The sequence below is a fragment of the Chenopodium album genome, chromosome 3 (genome assembly GCF_948465745.1).
Source record: "Chenopodium album chromosome 3, dcCheAlbu1.1, whole genome shotgun sequence".
Lineage (NCBI taxonomy): Eukaryota > Viridiplantae > Streptophyta > Magnoliopsida > Caryophyllales > Amaranthaceae > Chenopodium > Chenopodium album.
Window position 1 is genome coordinate 5,084,111 of NC_137836.1, and position 25,345 is coordinate 5,109,455.

General features: G+C 35.2%; 2 protein-coding genes across 3 annotated transcripts; both read left to right on the top strand.

Annotated features, from left to right (window-relative positions):
• The first annotated feature begins 13,265 nt into the window (after nucleotides 1-13,265).
• Nucleotides 13,266-17,058, top strand: LOC145610900 (rho GTPase-activating protein 4-like). Its single transcript, XM_081666164.1, has 5 exons — nucleotides 13,266-14,210; nucleotides 15,310-15,430; nucleotides 15,572-15,691; nucleotides 15,785-16,015; nucleotides 16,325-17,058. Exons 1-5 carry the CDS (start codon nucleotides 13,741-13,743, stop codon nucleotides 16,862-16,864), a joined length of 1,482 nt encoding a protein of 493 aa, XP_081522290.1. The 5' UTR covers nucleotides 13,266-13,740; the 3' UTR covers nucleotides 16,865-17,058.
• Nucleotides 17,059-19,490: 2,432 nt separating this feature from the next.
• Nucleotides 19,491-24,950, top strand: LOC145610908 (uncharacterized). 2 transcript variants are annotated; one of them, XM_081666171.1, is made up of 9 exons: nucleotides 19,491-19,737; nucleotides 20,271-20,405; nucleotides 20,507-20,682; nucleotides 21,870-21,937; nucleotides 22,033-22,134; nucleotides 22,221-22,376; nucleotides 22,819-22,938; nucleotides 24,259-24,379; nucleotides 24,460-24,950. In XM_081666171.1, exons 2-9 carry the CDS (start codon nucleotides 20,332-20,334, stop codon nucleotides 24,573-24,575), a joined length of 933 nt encoding a protein of 310 aa, XP_081522297.1. In that variant the 5' UTR covers nucleotides 19,491-19,737; nucleotides 20,271-20,331; the 3' UTR covers nucleotides 24,576-24,950. The 2 variants fall into 2 exon arrangements, with proteins under 2 accessions (XP_081522297.1, XP_081522301.1); XM_081666175.1 differs by having other exon boundaries at nucleotides 24,289-24,379.
• The last annotated feature ends 395 nt before the right edge of the window (nucleotides 24,951-25,345 follow it).

Genomic DNA, 25,345 nt, shown 5'->3' on the forward strand with positions numbered 1-25,345 from the left:
CAAGTCCATTACCGGTCAGGATTGCTGTTCACCACGGGTGCGTATAAAAATAAAACCTCGAACCGAAAACCGAAACGGTTTGGACTGGAATCGGAACGACAGATTCAGATCCAATACCGGTTCGCATAACCGGTCTAGGTCCGATCTTGGTCTGGACCGGTGAGGTGGTGATCACCCCTAGTAGCAGTTGCATTAGGAACTAAAATACCAAGTATCTACACATATAATTATCTCAATTAGGAACTTTAGTAATATGAATGGATTATTTTTGCAGTTGTGGCAATTTCATTTGTTCTGTATGTTATTAAAAAAAATGTAATTATATTTGTATTTACAATTGATAGCTATAGTGTCAACTAATTAATCAAAAATTAAAAAAAAATCACATCAAATTAAAACTCTAAAAAAATTCAAACAATACCTCATCACAAAAGTTCATACATACCATTGTCAAAAACATCATAGATAAGCAAAAATTAAGTACATCAACAGCCGAAAATTTCACATCAAAACTCTAAAAAATTAAAACCCTAACTTAATTTTCGTAAATAAAAAAGGAAAATTGTTCCATATACCCTTAAGGTTTTAAAAAATGCACCGTATACCCCTGGAAACTTTCAAATGCACCGCGTACCCCTGAGGGTTGTAAGAATTTGCACCATATACCCCTAGACTCATATAACAAAGATAATTTTGTTAAATTGAGACCCCGTATAGGCTATAAGCATCAAATTCTATTAAATTGTTACAGTGTAATGCTAGTATAATACAAAAGCATTTAATTATCAAACAAACTTAATTGATAAATTAAATTCTAACACCTTAAAGTTTAGGATTTAGAATGATTGATGGAGTTCAAATTTTGATGTAATTTATGCTTTTAGGCGGTTTTACTTCATAAATATAAAGTACTTAAAATGAGTCAGTGTGGGGGTATAATTTTAGTTCGATAAGTCAATGATATATGCATTTGTAAGACGATTAGGGTATGTGGTGCATTTTTTTTACAAACCTTAAGGGTACATGGTGCATTTGAACGTTTTTAAGGGTAGACGATGCATTTTTAAAAACTTCAGGGGTACACGGAACAATTTCCCAATAAAAAAGGGCATAAACTAAAAAAAATAAAAATAAAATAAAATCAGATGAATCTTCGAATTACCACCTTGGCACCCAAACATAACAATAGAGCTTATATATTTTTATTTTTTTGAGTTTGAAGATAAAAGTCACCTTTAATAGTCTTTTATTTATTATTATTTTTTTTAACAAACCCACTTTTTCAAAGTCTTGTAAAAGTACGAGTAAATTAAAAGGCCCTAAACTATTTTTGTTATGACGGTTTTTACCAAGGCAGCCTTGTAGTCCCTAAACTATTCTCTTTAATCAATTAGTTTGACAAGTCCCTAAACTATTGTAATAAAATAATAATTAAAATTTTCCATATAATTTTAAATGGTTCAATTCCTAAAGGGGGTTGTTAAATATCGCCCTCGATTATCTAACTAACGCCCACAAAATAAAATAAAATTACGTATTTAACCTTATAATAACGGTTATAAAAATAATTAATTTTACCTCAATTTCACACGTTTACTGTACACAAAACTTTTTACCCTTCTCTCTAGTGGTCAACGGCCACCGACGTTCATCGGACAACCACCCCAACCACCGTGAAATCAAACAAATATTTAAAAAAATTTTAATCAAATTCGTTAGATCTTATGGACAACGACGAAATACCAGAAACACAACCTTTGACGTTCGCCGAAGGCTCGTCGAACCGTACAGAGAATCGGTACGTTGCGTTAACACTATAAGAAAAATGTCTTTTCGTAGCGATTATTTCGTAGTGATTGTACATTCGCTACAATATGCAAGTCTATTTGTGAATTAATTAAGGAAGTCGTATCATTTTACAATCGCCATGGTTTCCCCATATAAAATCGATACGGAAAACATAATAATACATATCAACACTATTTTTACACATTTATATAATTTTGAGAAATGGTATCATTTACAATCGCCACTAAATCCTAAAAATCGATACGAAAAGCCTTTTCAACACTAGATGTATAAATATTGTTTGACAAAGAATACATAAAATATGTCATAGCTTATTGGTGAAACATTTAATATAAGAGTTTGAGGTTGCATGTTCGAATCTTGTAAAGATCAAACACATGTTTTTTTTTTTGAAGAAAATGAGTTAAACATTTATAGCGATTGTAATCGCTACAATAATCACCACGATTGGATGTAGTTTTTCGTATCGATTATTGAGGCCAACCCCAGCGATATTGAAAACCACTACTAAAGGCTAAGGCAATGGGGGATATTGTATCGAATGACCATTCGTTGGGAAAGCTTTTTGTTGCAATTACAATCGATACTAAAGGTTAAAATAATCGCTACGAAAAGGTTATTTTCTTGTAGTGTAATTTTTTTAAAAAAATTCGATACCCAAGAAACGCCTAGGATTTTCAAATGCCCTAGGCGGAAACGCCTAGTTTTTTCAAAACTTCCTAGGATATTCGAAAAAACTAGGCATTTCAGCCTAGGTCATTCGAAAATCATAGGCGTTTCCTGGGTTTCGAATTTTTTTTTTCTTTTTTGTTTGTTTTTTATTTCACGTATAGGTTGATTGTTATTGGATTTTACACTTTTGAAATTATTATTGTTATTAAAATTATATTATAAAAATATAATATTGTATTAGAATGATTATAGGGTTTAAATTATTATTTATATCATTGAATATATTAAGTTTTTTTTATAATTAGTTGAGTTGTTAAAATTGTTATTATTATTAGTTGTGTTTGTTGGTTTGTAACTTTTATTAATATTTATATAGGATTCTGAGTCCGGGGATGGTGATGGTGTGGACTATAGCGGACATTTTTTGACTAACGAAGTGTTTACGAGTTTTGAGGATGTTGTTCTATGGAACAAAATGTTTGTCGACCGCTCGGATTTATGTTAGTGAAGGCTTCTTACAAGACCGATCGAAGTGGTCAACTGTATCCATATGTGAGTTATGATCGTGGAAAAAAGGGCATGATAAGAGACATGATGAACGCGATACGCAAAGACACCAAAAGCAAGGCAAACAATTGTCCCTTCAAACTCAAGGTTGAGTATGTCAGAGTAGTAAATGGTTGGAAGCTTAGTTGCTTGAAAACTCAAGGTTGAGTATGTTAGAGTACGTAGTAAATGGTTGGAAGCTTAGTTGCTTGAACGACACTCACAATCATTCTTTGGTTGTTTATCCCAAGGGACATCGACAAATTAGTGGTCTTAGTATTGCTGCTAAGCAGATAATACGTGTAGGGATGACAATCTAGTCCGGATCCGACCCTACTCCACCCCGATCTGAGATAATATATCCGCTTCGAGTCCGAGAAAAAGTAATCCGAGTTCGACTCCGTTAAAATAATCCGACTCCGAGTCGGAGGAGGGTCGGAGTCGGATCCTACAAAAAATCCGAGAAAAAAATCCGACTCCGACAAATGTCCGACTTTAATGGATTATCCGACTTCGACTCTAATAGATAGTGGATTTTTTTGTGGGTCATAGTGGCATTGGGTGTAGGTTGTAAAGGCCCAAATAGCCCAACATCTCAAAGTATATTGAATAATGAAAAAAAAAAATGGAGTCGGGTCGGATCAGAGTCGGAGTCGGAGGTCGGATATTGAAGTCGGAGTCGGAGTCGGATGTCGGAGTCGGAGTCGAATGTCGGATTTGACCTTCGACTTCTTGTCGGGTCGGAGTCGGATTTAGCATAATCCGCTCCGAGTCCGACCCGTTGCCATCCCTAAGTACGTGGCATGACTCAGGCACAGGTGCCACCTCGACATATCATGAGAACTCTTGTAGAAAAGTTTCCCGGAGACTGTCCAAACATCAGGCATGTCTACAACTGCAGAAGTAAAATAAGAATGGAGCAATTTGAGGGGAAAAAAAGTAGTTCACCAGGTGCTTCATTTGGCCAGACAGAGCAAATACCTCACTTGGGTTTTTACTGATTCCAACAATGTGTTGCAACATGATTTCATGGCACACCCGATCATGACAAATTTGCTACGCACATACCCGTACGTGATAGGTATGGATTCCACTTACAAGACGAACCGATACGACATGCCATTCTTTGAGATTGTTGGGGTTACACCGACTAATCAGAACTTTCTTGTTGCATACGCATTCATGAGGTCAAAGTCCCAAGAAAGTTATTGGTGGGTGCTTCAGTGCTTGAGGTTGTTGAGAGAGCCGTTGGTACTATTGAGAGATAGGGAGCTTGGCCTTTGTGCAGCGTTGAAGAGTGTGTTTCCAAAGACAAGACACATGTTGTGTGTGTGGCATATTAACAAAGATGTTGAGGCGAAGGTTACTTCCATGTTTGAAAAAAGGGAGATTGGTGCCAAGTTCAAAAATGGGAGGTGGAGGCTTGTGATTAATGCTACATCTGAAGAGGCTTGTGATTAATCGCGTTTGAGGTGATTTCAGAAAATAAAAAAAAACACTAACCTTTTCTCCGCCGACGACCGACTTCCCTTTGTCCTTCCTCGGCATTATTGTGGTGGTGGTACGAAAAAAAAGTTTAAACTTCTATTTCGACTGAGGAAGTGGTGGTGGTGGTGGTGGTGGAGGTATTGTGGTGGGTAGTATGGAGGTGGTGGTGGTTGTTGTTGTTTAGAGAGAGAATTATGTTAGAGTGAAAAAGGAGTGAGGGTTTGGAGGAAGGGGGGGTAAATTCTCATTGAGTGGGTAATTTTTTTTTTTTTTTTTTGGTAAGATAAGGGTAAAATTTAAGTTTAATTTGCGGGCATTAGTTAGATAATCGAGGGAGACGTTTAATTTTCCCCTTCCTAAACTATTGATGACAAAACAAGGTTCCTAAACTATTTGGCTGGAAATAGTACTCGTTGGTGGCCGAGGGACCAATTTGCCTCATCCAATAGTTGAGGGACTAAAATACTACAAATACATTAGTTTAGGGACCGTACGTATTTAACCTTAACTCGATATAATACATATGTCATAGCTAACAATTTTATTAGTTGTAAATACATGTATTGATAAAATAAAAAGTACATGACGATAAATATTAAATATGAAAAATTAGAGATATTTAAATTATAATTTTTTAATTTTGATGTACATATATATATGATATACAAATGATGTATTAAAGATCGCACAAATTAAAAATGTTTTGCTTGTAAGAAACTGGATTAATAGGTGTGAGAATATGGTAAGCAAGATAGAATAGTGAGAATTCAAGTTTGGGCTGCCACCATATTAACAATATTGTTCATTTAGTTAATACTTGAATATATTTTGATGTGTCTCATGCTGGTTGAAAGTCGAGTAATGGAGAAACTCATAGGTTAGCTCGTTTGAGATGAGAGTTTCGAATGAAGAGATATCTCGATCTTAATGTTGTTGATGCCATTTTATATATTTAACTAATAAATTTATTGAGATTATATATTAGCTAAATAAAGTTATATTTATTAAAAACCATTGCATATAGAAATGAGTTCGCTAAAATTAACAAATAAAAACGTTCATATGTTAATTAACACAATCATAAATCTCATCCTATGACTAAATCTAGTATAATATTTTTGGACCATGTTTTTTTTTTAAAGTCACCAAGTAGCTTAATTTAGTTCGTTGAGGTCCTTGGTATAATGTTAACCTTTTCTCATCACTTTCAAATGCCTAAACCATAAATATTGGAGCAAAAAAATTCATAACAGGTTCCCCGATACAAAAATAACTAAGTAAGAGAATATGCATATGAGAGTGTTTAATTTGAATGAATATGCTCTTTGATGGAAGTAAGAAAAATTACAATGTATAGGCTATTTTGTACAAATGATTGGGAGTGCCTATTTATACATCTCATTGCCCCTAAGTCTTCGAATTCTAGATATTTCTAACCTAGAATGTTCTACACTAACTATCTAGAATGAACACCCAAATGAAGTATCAACTTGAACAATTTTATTGTGAAGGACTTGTGTACCATTACTGATTTGTGTAGAAGTTTGGTGGAGACTAAGTACTTGTTCTCTTCACCTGAAATAAGTAGATCTGGCTAATTTTATAAGGTTTAATATAATCTGATTTGATTTTTTATGATTGTGTCTAATTTGATCTGATTTAACATTTTGATAAACTTTAACCGCATTTTAATACTAATTTATAAAGAAAAATATCATCAAAATGGATCTTGTTAGATTCGTCTCACCCAAAGTTATTAAAATCGAGATTCCACTTTGAATCGGAAGGGGCTATCAGAATCGAATTGTAAAATCGAATCATAGAATCATAAGATTCTACCAACATGCATAATCAAGACGTCAAATATAAATTTAATTAAATATATTGAAATTATGAGTTTGAAAACTAATTATTGATGGATAATAGTTATTTAACTATTAAGCAATCAATACTTGACAATATTTATTTATAAAAATCTATATAAACATGTTTTTTACTTGTAAGGATTTCGCTAGTTCAGAAAAATATGTAAAATCGGGTAGAATCGTAAATCGAATCGTATGATATACATGAAGCGTAAAATCGTAAGATTCTAAGATTTAAATTGGAATTTTAATAACAATGGTCTCACCATGAAGTTTTTAAATATGTAATTTTTAGAAATTTTTTTAATACACAATTAACGATACTTAACGATAAGTAAATGATAATCAAAAGTTCTGATATGGTCTTATCTGATATGAACTTATTAAAGAATAAGTAATAAATATTTGAAATAAGTTGAAGAGAACAAGTCATAAGCTAGGTAATCAGCTGTTTCGACAAATTTTTGACTTAGCCTGTTAGCACAGTAACCTATACCACAGAGGGAGCCAAACAACGAGCTAGTTACGCTATAATATGAGTATATGACTATAAGTGGATGCGTCGGTCAAAATATATACATATTACATGCATATATTTTTGTTTTGGAAAATTAGTCATTAATTATACTTATGCAACGTACCTTTTAAGCAAAATTGTTTATGAGTTATTTCCTTTTAAAATTTTTGGAAGTTTGTGTTAGAGAATGACCTTATGCATTCTCGGTAGATATTTTGTGTATTGATGTAAAGGAATATTCTCCTTGTATTAGGTCTTGTAATTACCTATATATATGACTTAATGAGAATACTCTCCTTAAGGAGATTTACACAATTCTACATGGTATCACAGCCATAGAGTCTCTTTCTCTTCCTATTCTCTTTTCTTTCCTGGCAATCCAAGGGTCTTGCCCTTTTCTTCTTCCCTAGCTGCTACCATGGCCGGTGATGATGACGTCCCACCACCTCCACCTCCTCTCACTTTCATCCTACCATGGCTGTCAACAACATCAAGAACGTTATCCCCCTTGTTCTTGATAACGAGGAAGCCCAATATTCCTCTTGGGTCGAGTTGCTCCAAATTCACGCTTGTGCTTACAATGTCTTGCATCACATTGATGCTGAAGTTGCTGCTCCCTCTGACATTGATTCCCAAACTTGGAAGCGCATCGACGCTATCGTGAAACAATGGATTTATGGTACTATCTCAAGGGACCTCCTTCTTACCATAATGAAACCCGGTGCCACCACTCTTCAACTATGGAAGCGTTTGGAGGAAATATTTCAAGACAACAAGTAGACTAGGGCTGTTTATTTGGAAGAACAATTTAATAACACCAAACTTGAGAACTTTGCTAATATGGCAGAGTATTGTAAGCAATTAAAAATGCCTGGCGATTAACTAGGAAATGTCGACAATCCCGTCTCGGACAAAAAGATGGTTCTCCAATTGATCAAGGGTTTACCCAAGGGCGAATATGACACCTTATCCACCATGACTCAACAGTCGGACCCTCTCCCGAGCTTCAACAAAGTCCGATGGCAATTTTTTCTTGAAGAAACAAGGCGGGAAAAACAAGAGGAGTCCAACCCGCAAGCTTTGGTTGCCCTACAACCTCCGGCCACCTCATCACACCACTTGCCATCACAGCAGCAACCGGATTCCCAATCCCGCGGCGAGGGTCGTGATGGTCGTGGCAAAGGCCTCAGCAATTGGAAAGGGGGAAAGGGTCGAGGCCGTGGTGGCCGCTTCAACTCTCAAGGGTACAATAATCAGCAAAAAAATGCCCAAGGCCAACAAGATCCTCAATGGGCCGACCCACAATATTGGCAACAACCATATTACTAACAACCTCAGCAATGGGCTTCCCTCCCTGCCCATATCCTACTGGGCCACCCAACACCTCAAGCCCACGTCCTCAGCAAGGTATTTTGTGCTCCAGACCATCTCAACAAGACTTCTTTGCTCCTATGCATCAACAACAACAGTCTTATGGCCCTCTTATGTCGCCCACTGATCTCGGTCAAGCATATAGCACCATGAGCATCCAACCCCCGGATAGTGGTTGTTATATGGACACAGGCGCATCCTCCCACCTCACTCGTAACTCGGGTAATCTCTCTAAACTGTTTAATATGAGCAATCCTCAATTTATTTTAGTTGGTGACGGCAATCGCATTCCAATTGGAGGTTATGGCTCATCCACCACACCACCCATACGCCCTCCCTTTAAACTCAATAATGTGTTCTATGCCCCTAACGTCATAAAAAATTTGATCTCTGTTAGAAAGTTTACCTCTGATAATTCTGTTTTTGTTGAGTTTGATCCTTTTGGTTTTTCTGTGAAGGATCTATGTACGGGAAAAACTCTAGCGAGATGCAATAGTGTGGGGGATCTCTATCCTTTTTCTCCAACTTCCGCTTCAAGCTCTCATCATCCAATCTCCTTCGCTGCTATCTCTCCTTCAATTTGGCATAACCATTTGGGACATCCAAAAGCTCTAGTTTTTAATTTTCTTAGATATGCCAATTTGATTAAATGTAATAAAGGGGGTCAATACCCAATTTTGCTACTCTTGTCCTTTGGGGAAACATGTTAGACTCCCTTTTAAGACTTCTTATAGTATTACTTTGTCTCCTTTTGACTTAATTCACATGGACATATGACTTCTCCCATTACTAACAAATTGGGTCACAAGTACTACTTGTTACTTCTCGATGATTATTCTCACTTTTTGTGGTTATTTCCCCTAAAATTAATATCTCAAGTGTTCTCTACCCTCAATTAATTTCGGTCATATGTTCACACATAATTTGAGAGAAGTAAAAACATTTCAAAGTGACAATGGTCGTGAATTCGATAACTCTCCTTTCAAACAAACTTGTGCTACCAATGGCATTGTGTTTCGGCTTTCATGCCCCCACACTCCCCCCAAAAATGGGAAGGCCGAACGTTCCATTAGAACCATTAATAACATGGCACGCACCATGTTATTTCACGCCTCTCTCCCTCCTTCCTTTTGGGTCAATGCCATTCATGTGGTTGCCTATCTTTTCAATATCCTTCCCACTAGCACTTTGCAAAACAAAACTCCAACTAAGGTCCTCTACCGTCGCACACCGACCTATGATCACCTTAGGATCTTCAGGTGTTTATGTTATTGTAATATCTCCGCCATGGCTCCACATAAGCTAGCACCCAAGTCCACTCCATGTATTTTTCTAGGATATCCTACCTCTCATAGGGGCTATCTTTGCTACAATCTTTCTACTAATAAAATCATAGTGTCTCGTCATGTGATTTTTGAGGAACAAATTTTCCCATTCTCGGATATACAAAAATTCAGAAATTATGAATATGAGTTCATGGACTCATTCACTTCTCCTCTCTTTAATCCACTTCTCCTTCAACATGGGCCTCATGTGCAGCCCACTCCAACCGAGCCCAATCCTCCTACTTCCCCAATCCCCCAACCAACCCTGCCTATCTACCTCTCGCGTGACACTGGGCATAATAGCCCATGGGACGGGTGTGGGCCTGCTCAACCAGCCACATCTGGACCGTGGACTACCCACTAGTCCAGCCCAAGCCCAAACACGGTCCACTCCAACCCGGTTACACCACCCCTACCACAAATTCCACTCGGCCTGCCCCTATTACAACTCATCCAATGGCAACCCGAGCCCAACATGGTATTTTCAAGCCAAAGGTTCCTTTTAACCTTTCGGCCCAACATATATCACCCATACCACGTAGCCTGAAACTTGCCTTGCTTGACCCGAATTGGAATGCCGCTATGAATGAGGAATTTCTTACTCTTACTAAACAACACACTTGGGATCTTGTTCCCAAACCAGATGGGGTAAATGTTATTCGTTGTATGTGGCTCTTTAAACATAAATTCAGGGAACAGGGTGATCTTGAGCGATACAAGGCTCTTCTTGTTGTTAATGGCAAGTCACAACAAGTGGGCGTGGATTGTGATGAGACATTTAGCCCGGTGGTGAAACCGACTACTATTCGTACTGTGTTGGGTATTGCTTTGGGGGTATGACGGGCCTATTCATCAGCTTGATGTGAAGAATGTTTTTCTTCATGGTGATCTTAAAGAGACTGTTTACATGCACCAGCTTCCAAGGTTCGTTAATCGATCTTCTCCAACTCATATTTGTCGCCTTCGAAAGTCTCTCTACGGTCTTAAACAAGCACCTCGGGCTTGGTATCAGCGGTTTTCTAATTTTCTATTGCAGATTGGCTTCGTGTGTAGCAAGAGTGATAACTCTTTATTCATCTTCCATCAGGGTTCGACCACTTCTTATCTTCTGCTATATGTCGATGACATTGTGTTAACGACCTCTTATGCGACCCTCACTTCTGATATAATCTCTTTGCTCAAGACCGAGTTTGACATGACTGATTTAGGGAAACTGAGTTATTTCCTTGGCATTTCTGTGACCCGGACGCGTGGTCGTATGTTCCTTTGTCAGCGGAAATATGTCGAAGAAATTATTAACAGGGCTAAGATGTCTAATTGCAAGCTGGTTTCGACACCCGTTAACTGCAAGTCGAAGCTCAGTGCCTTTGATGGGGATCCAGTTGTTGATCCCTCTCTTTACCGCAACCTTGCGGGTGCCCTTCAATACCTTACCTTTACTCGTCCCGATATCGCATATGTTGTCCAACAGATATGCTTATTTATGCATGCGCCCCGTGAGTCCCACTTCAATGCTTTAAAACGCATCATTCACTACCTCAAAGGCACTGCCGATCATGGTCTTTATCTTTACCGATCGCCGCCCACTCGTTTGGTGTCTTACACGGATGCCGACTGGGGTGGGTGTCCCGACACCCGTCGCTCTACTTCCGGCTACTGCGTATTTTTGGGCGACAATCTTGTGTCTTGGTCGGCAAAGAGACAGACCACATTATCTAAGTCTAGTGCCGAGGCCGAGTACCGGGTCGTGGCAAACGTTGTTGCCGAAACATGCTGGCTCCGCAACTTGCTTTTAGAGCTCCATTGCCCCCTCCGTCGTGCTTCTCTTGTCTACTATGACAACATTTCCGTGGTACATTTGTCAAGCAACCCCGTCCAACATCAGCGAACTAAGCATATAGAGATAGATATCCACTTTGTTCGAGAGAAGGTTGCTATTAGGCATATTCGGGTTCTTCATGTTCCCTCTTTGTATTAGTACGCGGATATTTTCACCAAGGGCTTACCTCGGCAGCTCTTCCTAGACTTCAGGTTCAGTCTCAGCGTCTGACCTCCTCCCGCTTCGACTGCGAGGGTGTGTTAGAGAATGACCTTATGCATTCTCGGTAGATATTTTGTGTATTGACGTAAAGGAATATTCTCCTTGTATTAGGTCTTGTAATTACCTATATATATGACTTAATGAGAATACTCTCCTCAAGAAGATTTACACAATTCCATAGTTTGACTATTACAATTACAATAATAGTGTATGTACGTGTTCAATCAATTCTCTTCCACTACTACTCGTGCGACAATATTAAGTGACGAACTATTATTTTCTTACATGGGAAGTCATGAAAAGATTACTATGAAGTTAAAAAAAAAAAAAAAAACAAAGAAAAGAAAACTTTGGGTCAAATTTAATGATGTGATGTATCATGTATGTAAAATACATGCACTACTAATAGTAAATAAAACTATCTCCAAAAACCAGTAAAATTGAGGGATGTTCGGCATTGGCAAGGTGATTGACTATAACATTTAACCTATTTAAGAGATTGTGATATATGGAAAGTTATAGTGGTCTTTATGTGACCAAATGATGATAATTTTCACGAGGAAAATGGTCATAATATGGTGGAGTTTACCTAATTCTTGATGAAGACTTCATTCCCATAGACAATTTTGATAAAATTGTTTAATTATATCGTGTGTGAAATTGTGGAAACATGCATGTATGAGTATAAATTATTGTATGGTAATTAAGAATATAAGTAAGCAAAATGAGGATTATTATTCCATTAACCCCCTAATTAATACTATGAGTGATTATTTTTTAATCTCTTATAGATAATAATACTCGTTGTATATATTATGATATTATTTTTATTTTATTTTTTTATTTTAAATACTATTGAAGACGTATGTACACATTAGGTGAATAATACTCCGTAAAATTTATTGTCAGGCCATATGAATTATCATTATATTTTTTTGTAAATTTGTAACATAATTGAATATGATAAATTTGACCATAATAAGTCAAATGTTGATAATAAAAAAACTAAGAGATTAAACTTACATTTTTCAACAAAGATATGAATGTGAAAAAGGCTAATTTGCAATCAATTAGTTTTTTCGATTCTCACAATATCCTCCTCCTAATATTCATATATTTTCAGATTAATAGAAATCATAGAAGATCATACAATAATGATAATCCACCCTAATAAATCATCCTGATAAAGCGAAGATTATGTAATCAATACCATTTCACATACATTTTTTTTAATTACATAATCCGAGTCAGATTATCTAATTACCCCCAATTTAAACAATGGTATACACTTGTACCCAAATTAATGTTATCTCGTGTCTAAAATGTCCTCATTAGCAGCAATCTTTTGTTCAAACGGTGCCAATTGCCAAATGAAGCCTGCTGACATAATACGAGTATTTTTTAATTCTTTTTTCCTGGTTTTTCTTAGGTCGGTCATAAACACAATTCATTTTCGAGCCATTCACAACTCATAACATAACATTTTAGAAATTAACCGAAATGACTTTTTTTTTTTTTTTTTTTTGTTAATATAATTAGATAATGCTAATTATGAATTTAAGGGTTAAGGAACTTGTAGTCAAATTAAAGAAAAACCCCCACTATATTAATTACTCATAATTCATGATTATTGATTATTACTCTTTCTCACCTATTCCAAGTTTGTGTCTTCCCGCTGAAGCACACACAAACAAACTTCTCTCTCCTCTCTCTGTTTCTTTCTTGCATACTAAATTCCTCATTTTCTCTCTCCTCCATCTTTCTTCACCAATCATAAACTGCAAAATCTCTCCTTTGCTTCTTTCAGGCTCAATCAATTTACCAGCAATTGTATTTTCTGGGAAATTTTTTTAATATTTTAAAAAATTATTGATGATGCTTTAGTCCCACCTTCCATAACCATATCCCTTTCTTCAATCCAACTCCACTTCTTCATCAAATTTTTTAAATTTCCCCCAAAATTTATTAAAAAAAAGAAATACCCACAACATATCTTTCTTTGTTTTTACTCAATTTCCTAAAAAGGTAGGATTTTTCCTTAAAAAAAATTGTGGGTATTGATTTTAATTGAAGAAAAATTAGTGGGTATTAATTAATTTTTAAAAAATGAGTATAGAAGTAGTGCAATCTTCAAGTATAAGTTCAATTCAAAGTAGCCCCACTAGAAATGATGGTTTGTACCAACAATATAGTCGTAATAATAATAGTAATAGTAGTAATAATAATAATAGTAATATCAATACTAGTAATACTTGTTCTGAAGAAGAAGAGTTGGGTGGAGGAGAGAGAAAAAGGAGGAGAGAAGTTGAAGAAGAAGAAAGAGAATTTCAGTTGAAATTTGTTGGATTGTTTTTCACTGCTTTTAGGAGATCTGTATTTGGGTGTTCTTCTTGTGATATTAAATCAGGGTTTTCAACTTCGAATTCGGGTTCGAATACTTCTTTTGGTGGGATGGAAATTGGTTTGCCTACTAATGTGAGGCATGTTGCTCATGTCACATTTGATCGATTCAATGGCTTTCTTGGTCTTCCTGTTGAATTTGAGCCTGAAGTCCCTAGAAGAGCTCCTAGTGCTAGGTAATTACGACGTATACTCTCTTTGTTCGGAATTAATAGTCGTGTTGATTGTATAATTTGAATTCGCAATGTGACAACTATATCTCTTTGTTCGCAATGTGACAACTATATTTGGGCGGATGTAGTGTGTTTTTTTTTTAAATGCTATTCTTTGATTGATTATGTTATGTTCTTTGTATCTGTTTTGTTGTTTGAATTGAATTGATATTTGACTGTTTTTTTTTTTTTTGAAAATTACATTAAAGTGAATTACTTTCTTCATGGTAAACAATGTCTTTTATTTTCATTTGTTTTAAGAAGTGAGTGAATTATTTAGAGGTTTTAAGCACTTTTAAAAAAATTTCTCCTTTTCTCAGTTTTGAATTTGAAATTTAAGTTTGATATATAAATTCTAAAACAACACGAAGTTAATTTCATTATTATGCTAAGGTTGTGTTCACCATAACTCGTGTAGACCTACTCCGACATGGTAATATATGTGGTACAACCGTTGTATAAGATTTTTCTTAGTCGGTCCGACAAATGTGTATGAATTATTACAATCTAGCTATTGATATGCCATATAAATATATAATTCTACAAATCCCTTCCCCCCTTTTCCGGCTTTTGTTAACTATTAATCACCATGTTTTAGACCATAATTTAAGTTACTGTGTGTTTTAATTGCTGGTAAAAGATGCATAGTCTTGAGAAATGGGACCATCTTCAATCCATAAAGTTGTATGTAGGGGATAATAAAGAGGTAAAGGTGGTTCATCATAGTCTCAATCTAGGGACCTCCAAGTAGATTTGCTGGGGCAGAAGTAATTTTTTTTTGTGGGCCAATATATATTTTCTTACAATATGTTTTGAATAGTAATTTGAAAATTTGAATCAGTAGTTAAAAAAGATAGACCCCAAGAACAATACTTTGATGTTGATCTCGCAATTAGTTGTTGGTATCGGGTCTCAGAATTCAAGATTTGCACAGTTTGATTGCTGATAAAACATGGAAAATAAGGCTGGTTTTGAAATGAATCATGATTTTTCGATCTGTTTATTATGACTGTTATGGAACTAAGCTTGCAAATTCATTTGGTTGTTGTGCTTTTCATTATAGTACCACAGTTTTTGGAGTCTCGACCAATTCCATGCAACTGTCCTTTGACACCAGAGGAAACAGTGTGCCTACAATACTCTTGCTGATGCAACATCGGTTGTATGCTTTAGGAGGTCTCGAAGTAAGCATTTTCTTTCTTCTCTTTACCATTTAGTACTAAACATCACCTTAACGATTTATTTATTTATTTTTATTTATTTTTTTTATTTATTTTTTTTTCCCTTGGCTTGCAATTGATTAAAATTAAAATGTTAATTCTTAGGCCGAAGGAATTTTCAGAATTAATCCTGATAATGGGCAAGAAGATATTGTCAGAGATCAACTAAACCGAGGACTAATTCCTGATGATGTCGATGTTCATTGCCTGGCAGGTCTAATTAAGGTAATGCTTGAAATATTATCAGCTATAGCTTCTTCACATTTATGGCATGGAATAAAAATGGTGAATTATCAGATTGTTTGTGCTTTTTTTTAGGCTTGGTTCAGAGAACTTCCAACTGGTGTTTTAGACTGTCTTTCCCCGGAGCAAGTCATGGAATCGCAGACAGAAGAGGAGTGCTTTCAGCTTGCAAGGCTTCTTCCCCCAACAGAAGCTGCTCTTCTGGATTGGGCTGTCAATCTGATGGCTGATGTTGCACAGTTTGAGTATATGAACAAAATGAATGCACGCAATGTTGCTATGGTGTTTGCTCCAAACATGACTCATGTAAGTAAAAAAAAGTTCTAAAGCCATGCAATTAAAACATAAGTGTTGATCAGTGATCACATATAATGATTTTAGGTGGGAATAATGAAAGTTTATTTCTGAAGGTTAATTATAGTTTCTGTTTAATCATGCTGTACTTTGAGTTTGTGCTTCTCTATTCTGTCTGGACCTAATTAGTGTGTCTATGAGCTAAAAAGTTTAGGCTGTCTCCAGTTTTATACCATCTCGAGTCACTTTGGTTCTAGTATGATTTTCTTTCTTTTTATTCTTTGACAATTCGATTTACAATGCTGTTGTCATAAATTGCAGATGGCAGACCCTTTAACAGCATTGATGCATGCAGTCCAAGTGATGAATTTCCTTAAGACACTCATTGAAAGGACTCTAAAAGAAAGAGAGGATTCGGTTTTAGATTCTGCTCTTGATTCTTACAGCAGGGATCCTTCAGGTGACAATGGTTGTCACACTCCCTTGCAAACCATTCATGAGGAGAATACTGAAAGTGAGCCAGAAGTTGTAGAAAACCGTACTTCTGAAGCCATGAACCGTGCTGCAGCCGGTCAACCAGCCACCTCGGCTGAGAACATTAATGTCATTCCTGGAGAAAATCAGTCCTCAGTTAGGAATCACAGAGAAGAAGAATCAACACCTGCAGACACCAAACCCAAGCCATCTAACAAGCAGAAGAATAGTAAAAATGGACAGACTTCTACAACTAAAAAGGGACCTAGAAAGAGTAACGAAAAACTGGTTGTTCAGATTGCCTCTAAGTCGGCAGAGAAAACTAAGGGATCCATCCTTGTTAGCAGTGTGAAACCGAGGAATGAGAGAATTGAAGCTTGGCGGTAAATCTTGTTGTGCTTACTCCGCTTTTTAATAGATCCATGTCTTCAGTTGGGGGAATGGTTGTATTGTCTACATCTTTTGTTGGCTGGTGATCCAAAGTCGAAATTGTAGTTTCGCTTTGGAATAATGTATTTAGTATCTATTATGGCTTTTCTTGGATGATTTTATATGTTGTATGAGTGGTGATTTGCTGTTAACCTGTTCTGAAGTGATTTGGGATGTTTCCTTTTTAACCCCAGAAGAGCTAACAGTTGTATGTTTGAAAAGCATATTTAGGCTTTGGATTTTTGTATGAATGAAGTCCTTAATTTGCTAATAACATTGTATAGTTGACAATATGGCATGTTATCATGCTATGACGTAAATATCATTTGCAGGAAAATAAGGGAACTTCTACAACTTCTATAGTCTATGAAGTATAGTAGTTGAAACTTCTAATGATAGTGTTAACATAATTTCTAGGAAATTTTGATAATTATCACCATCTATTGTTGCCAAAATTTAAAATATCACCTTAAGTTTTTTTTTTTAAAAAAATTTTACCACCTAGTTTTTTCCAAAAGTTTTGAAAATCCCACCACTTTGTAAGATGATGTCATTGTGGGACCCACAATTTCGTTTTCCCTCTCTTTCCCACGATTTCCCCTATTATTTTACTCCCTTCTTTCAATTTCATCTCTCAAGTTTGATTTCAATTACACAAATTTCGCAAATTAGGTTATAATTTCTACAATCTAACCTAAAACGAAGTGAATTGATTAGATTAATTAGGGTTTGGGTAATTAATTTGGGGGTTTTGCTAAATTGGACAAATTAGGGTTTATGAAGTTAAAATTGAATGAATAAGTGGACAATTAAACAAGTAATTACCACGAATAAACCCCTAATTTGTTGAATTTAGCAAAATCCCCAAATTGATTACCCTAATTTGTCGAATTTAGCAAAACTCCCAAATTGATTACCCTAATTTGTCAAATTTAGCAAAACCCCCAAATTAATTACCTAAACCCTAATTAAACTAATTAATTCAGTTCGTTGTAGGTTAGATGGTAGAAATTATAACCTAATTTGCGAAATTTGTGTAATTGAAATCAAATTTGAGAGATGAAATTGAAAGAAAGAAGTGGAAGAATAGGGGAAATCTTGGGAAAGAGAGGGAAAACGAAATTGTGGGTCCCACAATGACGTCATCTCACAAAGTGGTGGGATTTTCAAAACTTTTGGAAAAAACTAGGTGGTAAAATTCAAAAAAAAAAAAAAAAAAAAAACTTGAGGTGATATTTTCAATTTTGACAACAATAGATGGTGGTAATTATCAAATTTTCCTAATTTCTATTAGAAAGTCAATAACACACAGAAATAGGTTCAATCAGGCACGTACACAAGTAACACAACATGACAAGAATTGAACACACATTAGACTCACCTAATGTGTTCCACATGAGCGCTCATTGAATTTTATTACTAAATTGTGAACGTGTAGGATGGGTTTTTATTTACTTCATATTACTGACTTTGTCTATCTTAAATAGGGTACTCAGATGGAGTTTGGATTGTCCCATGATGGGTCGGGGGGTTTAGATCGGGTAATGACGGGTAATTTTATCCTAACAAACCAAATCAAGTCGGGTCAAACTTAATTATATTTGAGTCAAAAGTGGGTCCAAGTATGGTCAGATACAAATCAAATTTGGATCAAGTCAAATTTAAGTCAAGTCATGTCGAGTTTAGGTGAGTTTAGAGACGGATTTAATTGGGTTTATTTGGGTAAAAATGGATTTATTAGACTTAGTATTGGGTTATTTCAGATTTGGTTCAAATCAATTCAGTTTTGATTAGAGCTCAGTTTGAATCAATTATGTAATTTTAAACTCATTATCAGTGTAAAAAAAAAAAAAACTCATTATTAAGCTATTTTCTATACAAGTATATAAATTATCTTTTAATCCTGTCAACCCTATATAACAAGTGTTTTAGAATTTCCCTCTTGTATTAACAATTAAATATAACCCCCATTAAGTATACTTTATATTTAAAATCTCTCTCGTTGCTCTCCGTTATAATCAACAAGTCGATACAAATTTTCTAATAAGTTTTGGGTCGAGTTCAATGGGGTCGTGGGTAGTTTTGGATCGGGTTGAATAAGGGTCAGGTAAAATGAGGTATTTCTCGGGTATATATGGTTTCGAGTAGATTTCGTTCGGGTTAAATCGAATCCAGGTCTTGAATTATCGGGTTTTTTACGTATTGGATAAACAATTAGTCGGTACTGAGTTGAATTTGGATCGTAAATTACTGGGTACAATCGATTTCGAGTTAAATACGGGTTGATTCCAGATCGGATTTAGATGAAATTTTTTTGAAACCAACTAGTTCGAAAACAATTCGATTTCAAGGATATTTTCGGGTCAGGTACATTTTTTACACCCTAACCTAGGCATTATATAAGTTCGGCACGATGGCACGTGGGCCTAGGGCCCTAGGCCGTGCGACCGGGCCAAACTTTTAAAAACTCCAGCGGACACGAAACTCGTGGCCGAGCCATGGCCTGGGCCTAACTATCTTTAAAGCACATGGGCTTGTCATGAGGGACGACCCAGAGCCATCTTGTATGATTCTACGAGTCAATTTAGAAAATCAGAGGTATTTGTAAAAAAAAAGAAAGTCAGAGGTGCAGCCGTGCAGCCATTGATTCAAAATTGCTGGAATTTGATAATTGAGTATGAAGAAGTGAGTATCAAAGTTAGAAATTAGGAATTTCCCCTTTTGATTGGCTCGCCACCTATTCACCGTCTCGCCTCCATTGAAGCGTACTCACGAATTCTCCATTGAAGAGGTTTCTGAGTTTTCTTTCTACCATTGAAGCTGCTTCTGAGGTAAGACGCTTTTTTTAATTCATTGAATATCAATTTCACAATCTAGGGTTTATCATTGCTTTAATTGTCAGTATATTCAATTTTAGGGTTCTTAAAAAACGGATTATCAAACTTTTGGTTATAATTGCTTAAGTTATGAATGTTTATGACGATTAATTTTGTTGCTAGAATTTTTATATGTGCAATGTACGCTGATTTTTTTAAGGGAGAAGAATTCAATGTGATCTTTGGAGTTTAATTTGATAATTGAGAAGAATTTAATTTGACAATTTATTATATAATGTTACTTTTCAGACTTAAATAATTTAATAATCTACTAAGTTTACCCGGGTAGTATTTTTTTTTAAAAGGTTGCTATAGTTCAATGTAATTGAGAATTGTACAGAGAATTACAAAGCTATCACATAATCTATTCGAGTACTAAAATAATTACGATTGATTTTTCATTTTTAAGCCAATTATCTATATGCTAAATATTTTGGCTGATTGGTATATTGTATATATCATGATAATCTGATATGTCTATTCTACAGGTGTTTTGTAATTTGTATTGGTTCACAACAACTGTCAACTCTATAACTCTAATGAAATAACATGCGCTGTTTCAATAGACATTTTTCTCTCTCCACTCAACCTCCTTTGCATCCTCTACCTCTTCCACTTCGAGGGTATATATGTGCTACCTTTATTCTCCAACTTTTACTTGGTTGGCTTGTTCAATTCAATGATGTAATAAATAAAAATTTGATTTTTTCGTGAAATTTTATAGGGAAACTCACTTGTGGTATGTCATTCCTGATGAAATAAAGAGTTCATCACTCTTGAAACAGTATCTGGATATCCTTTCCCCTTTTGAGAAAAAAAGTGTTCTTAGCTTTCGGGAAGACGATATCAGGAAGAAAGCTCTTTTAGCTCGTGCTTTGGTTCGCACTACCATTGCTAGATGTCAGTACTAATCTCAATTTGTTTAAATTTTTTTTAATTGTTTTGTGTAAATCTAATTGGTCGGTATGTCGTGGCATTTTAAAGGGTTTTTGCGTTTCCAGTGATTAGGTGATCTTTTAGATTGCAATGCCTTCTAGAAATATTTGCTAATCGGACATTTCTAAGCAACCAAATTTATTAGTTGTTTTCAATAAAGATATGATATCGAGTTTTTACTGATTAATGTACAAACTTTTATGCTTGATTAATATACACTTAATGCTTCATTGGGATATTGAGTTGTGTTAATGTGCTACCTGTATGTATCTTTCAATGTCTGGAACAAAAATGGCTAACTGACTCTTTAATTTGAGCATGGTTATAGAGGTTGTTAGGGGAGGTAGAGATTGATAAAATAATAGGAGAAAGATGAAGGCAAGAGAATTAGTAAAAAAAATGGACACATAATATTTAACGTGGGAAAAATTAATAAAAAACCCACGAACGATGAACATCAAAAAATTATCCAGATAATTCTCACCATAGAAACTCACAATGGAGTAGTACAAAAAAGGAATAGTGGATTTGTAGATATGTGTATAGTATAGGGAGGTGTAGGAAGGCTAGTGTGTATGGTATGGCTTCTTATGCGTGTATGTCTTGAATGCCTATGACTCATATTTATAGTTTTAGATGGAGCTTGGTAGAAATGGCCTGAAAATTCCAAAAATTCCTCCATCATTGTTGTATTCATGAGGTTCTAGAAAATTCACATGTCAAGAATTCTCTAGATTATTTTAGTAGCTTGTATGATACGACTATACGAGATTGTAGAAAAATCTAGAGAATTGAGGAGCAATACCAACCACTCTACAATCTACATGTATCCGGAAGCTTCTAAAACATGAACCAATACTCCTTCAAAGTAATGGGCCTATTAAAATCTGGGCCACACCAAACAGAGGCTTCTAGAGTGCATTCTTTCATTTGATGCTATTGTAGCATATGGAATTATGGATACCATGATAAGCTCCATATTGTTTAACCACAATAAAAGAGGTCTGAAATTGTACTCTTGACCTTCTAAGTTAGGACTATTATTATTGCAAGCAGTGGACTTCACAATTCTTATGTCATCTGTTTGTTTGTAACAGAAACGTCACCCTTAAATAATGAATTACTGATTTTCTGATTGCATTTCATGGTAGATCAGACAAATTCTTTTGTTGACCCAAGATCTTTGAAGTTTAAGAAAAACACCTATGGAAAACCCGAGGTTATTGTCGTCTTCCCTTATTTAACTATTGATTTCATTACTCTGGTTAGTCATATGTCTATCTTTTCTTATTATGGTTGCTCTATATTTTGCAGGTTGATTGGCAAGATGTACCTGATATAAGTTGGCCACCATTGCATTTTAATTTGTCACACACCTCATCCTTGATTGCCTGTGGAATTACAACCTATTCTCCTGTGAGATATACCTTTTTCTGCCTTTTTAGCTTATGAAAACTGCTTACTTGATGCAAACTTTTGATTTGATTCTCCGTGCCATCTAGATCGGAATTGATGTTGAAGATAAGAATAGAACAACAAAAAATGATGTCATATCATTTGCTCGTCGCTTCTTCTCTCCCTGTGAAGTCGATCACTTGGCCAATATTTCAGAACCGGAATTACAGCGCCAGGAATTTATAAAATTATGGACACTCAAGGTAATGACTAATATATCATAAGACTTCATGCACAAGCGTGACATGTGTGAGAAAAACTGTTCATTATATTGAAAATTTCAGGCTACAAAAAATACAGTTTTATAATTGTAAAACTGCTTTACTTTGCCTCAATTTTACCTTTTTAGATTGTGAAGTATCTGAGTGTTATATTGCTTAGGAAAAAGAACCATCCATTTCTTGCCATTAACTAAGGCATGTAAAGGTTGAATCAGTAAATGTCTGCAATGTTAAGGGGAAGAATGAAAAGCATTAATTAAATTACACTCAATCTATGTATGTAGACAGGACTGACAGTCCATAAGCTCTTAAATCTCATGAATTGGCCCTTTCTATTCAGTATTTCTTTGGCTTTGAAATTGTAGTTGACAGTTAATATATTGATGCTCAGATCTCACCTTACACGTGTAATTAAAACTTCCAGGAAGCTTTCGTAAAAGCAATAGGAAGGGGATTTTCGGCTACTCCATTTAAGACCTTCAGGATTCACTTCAAAGCTTCTTCAAAAAATAAGTCTAATATTTCAAAAACTGCTGCTCTTGAGGTATTCCTTCAGATGTTCTCTGTCCTTTTTGATGAAGTTGATTCCCTTTCAATAGATCTTGTAGCTAGTGTTATTATATAACTGAAAAATGAAAGTTTGTGGCTTACTAATTTATCTGTTTAAAACCAATCTGGACTAGAATGGTTCAGTAATTTTAGTCCAGACTCGGATTGCTGATTGTCTGGTTCCTTAAATTTATCTATCTTTTGCCAATTCCTACTGCTATAGTGCCTTTTGAATATACCTCCTATGTTCTCAATCAATCACAACATATCTTTTTCACAGACTCCAATGCATACTTTGGCCAATGTTATCTTAAATAATCAATAACATATACAAGTATGTAAAATTTGTAAAAAGCTTATAATAAAATCTCACATGATTTTTAATTATTTAGCATATCTGTATAAATATGTGATCAATTTTTTTTAGTTATTTTATTCACCAAATGATCTTACAAAAAAGCAGACAATTGGATAGAACATAGAAGATAAGTGGGTCGACAAATAGGGGGTGGGTAACTATATATCACTTGGCATTATAAATTCCAGAAAGTACATAGCTAGGAAAAGAAATTTTTTTTTTTTGACAAGAAGGAAAAGAAAGTTATTAATGTATAATAACTTAAGCTTAATGTAAACCCTTTAAATTTGACTAGGGCTTTGTTGTCCAAGAGGGGATGGGAGATACATGTAGACATATAGTCACTGTAGAAATTGGTCAGCTAACCAAGTTAATAGACTTGACCAAAAAAAGAATTCAATAGAAACTTGTTCCATTAGTTCGACAGCAAATCGTTTTTGTAGTTTGCCAAAAGTTATAGCTGAAGACTGGAGCAGAATCATGTGTTCCGGGTTTGGTCTAGTTTAGTTGGTCTGATTTTCAAGTAAGGCATGATTTTCAAGAGCTCCTTTTGACAATATGTGATTCTGATTTATTTTCTACCTTTTCATTGTATTTTTACGAAGAACCTTCAATTGGGAGATTAATATCCTAGAATGCAATAGTATATTAATATGTTGTTAAGCTCATTTTGAGAAGCTTTTCTTAATATTTCAGCGTTAATGCTCAATCTTCAATCCAGATGTGGTTTGCGATATCCTGTCTAACTTGATTTTGGTTTTATCAGGATCTGGGTAGATTATTAGTGCGTTTTCATTATTTATGTACTATAAAAAAATGCTACCATTTCTAAATGTTTAACATATTGCTGATTCTTAAAGCTAATATTGTACGAGTGTTTGCAGCTTACCTTCTGTTTTTCTTTTCTATTCCATAAAATCTAACATGTTTGGTCACTTCCACCTCATGGGTTACCAGGAATCTGATATTGCTGTTGAATCATCTCAGTTTCAAACTGGGGAATGGCAGTTGGCCCTTCTTGACTTGGCTGATACTCATTATGCTGCTATTTGCACACAGAATGATAATTTCAGTGAAGGTAAGGTATAATTTTATCAAATTACCGGTTTCAAAACATGGATATGGGATATCAGTTGTTAATTTGGTCCACTTGTGCAGAAAACCTATCACCTATGGCTTTGAGAGTGTGGAAAACGATTCCATTTTTGGAAGATGTGTGCATGTCTAGGACTCATTCCGTTATCACTGTTGGTGGGCTTGTCAAGCAACTCTGATTGTTCAATTTTTCTGATGTAAGTACAAATATGGTGAAATTAGTTTTTTGACAGAACAGTGAACACAAGAAGAGAGCTAAATCGAGAATCAAGAAAAGGATTGTTGATAGTACATATTAACAGTGGATCTGATCATTGGGGCAGAAGCTAAAACCAACTTATAGGGTGTTCAAGAGGCTGTTACTTTGTACTTTATGCTCTGTATTATTTTGTTCATTTTATTTGTATAACCTTCCAACATTAGTTCATTTTATTTGTATAACCCTCCAACATTATGCAGAAAATTTAGCTAGGTATTACAGTATTTTTCATTATTAATCAACATTCCACATTATAGCAGTTGGGATATTGTATTGAGTCAAAACGAGTATAAAATTGCCCCATCTGTTCAAAGTTAATTAAGAGGCCAATTCAATTTTCTCTCTGTTTACCGTGTGTTGGTCGATATAAAGTATGTTAAAATGTCAATAGCTTGGCCGGTTAAGCCTTGGGGGTACTGCACAAGCAAGCATCATAGAACACAGAGACCTAATCCTTGGAAAGCTTTTCATTATTAGCCATGATCACCTTTAGCCATCCAAATGACCAAACTTGGGTGTATCATTCAAAAACATACGTTGTACGTTAGTATAAAAAAAAAAGTATAAGATGTTTAAAAGGAGTGAGCTGCTTATGCTTCAGTGATCAAAACAAAGGTGAACGGTTGTTTAGAATTAGATAACAAGAATAGATGTCAGCCAAATGACTAATGAAACTATATGCTTAAGACT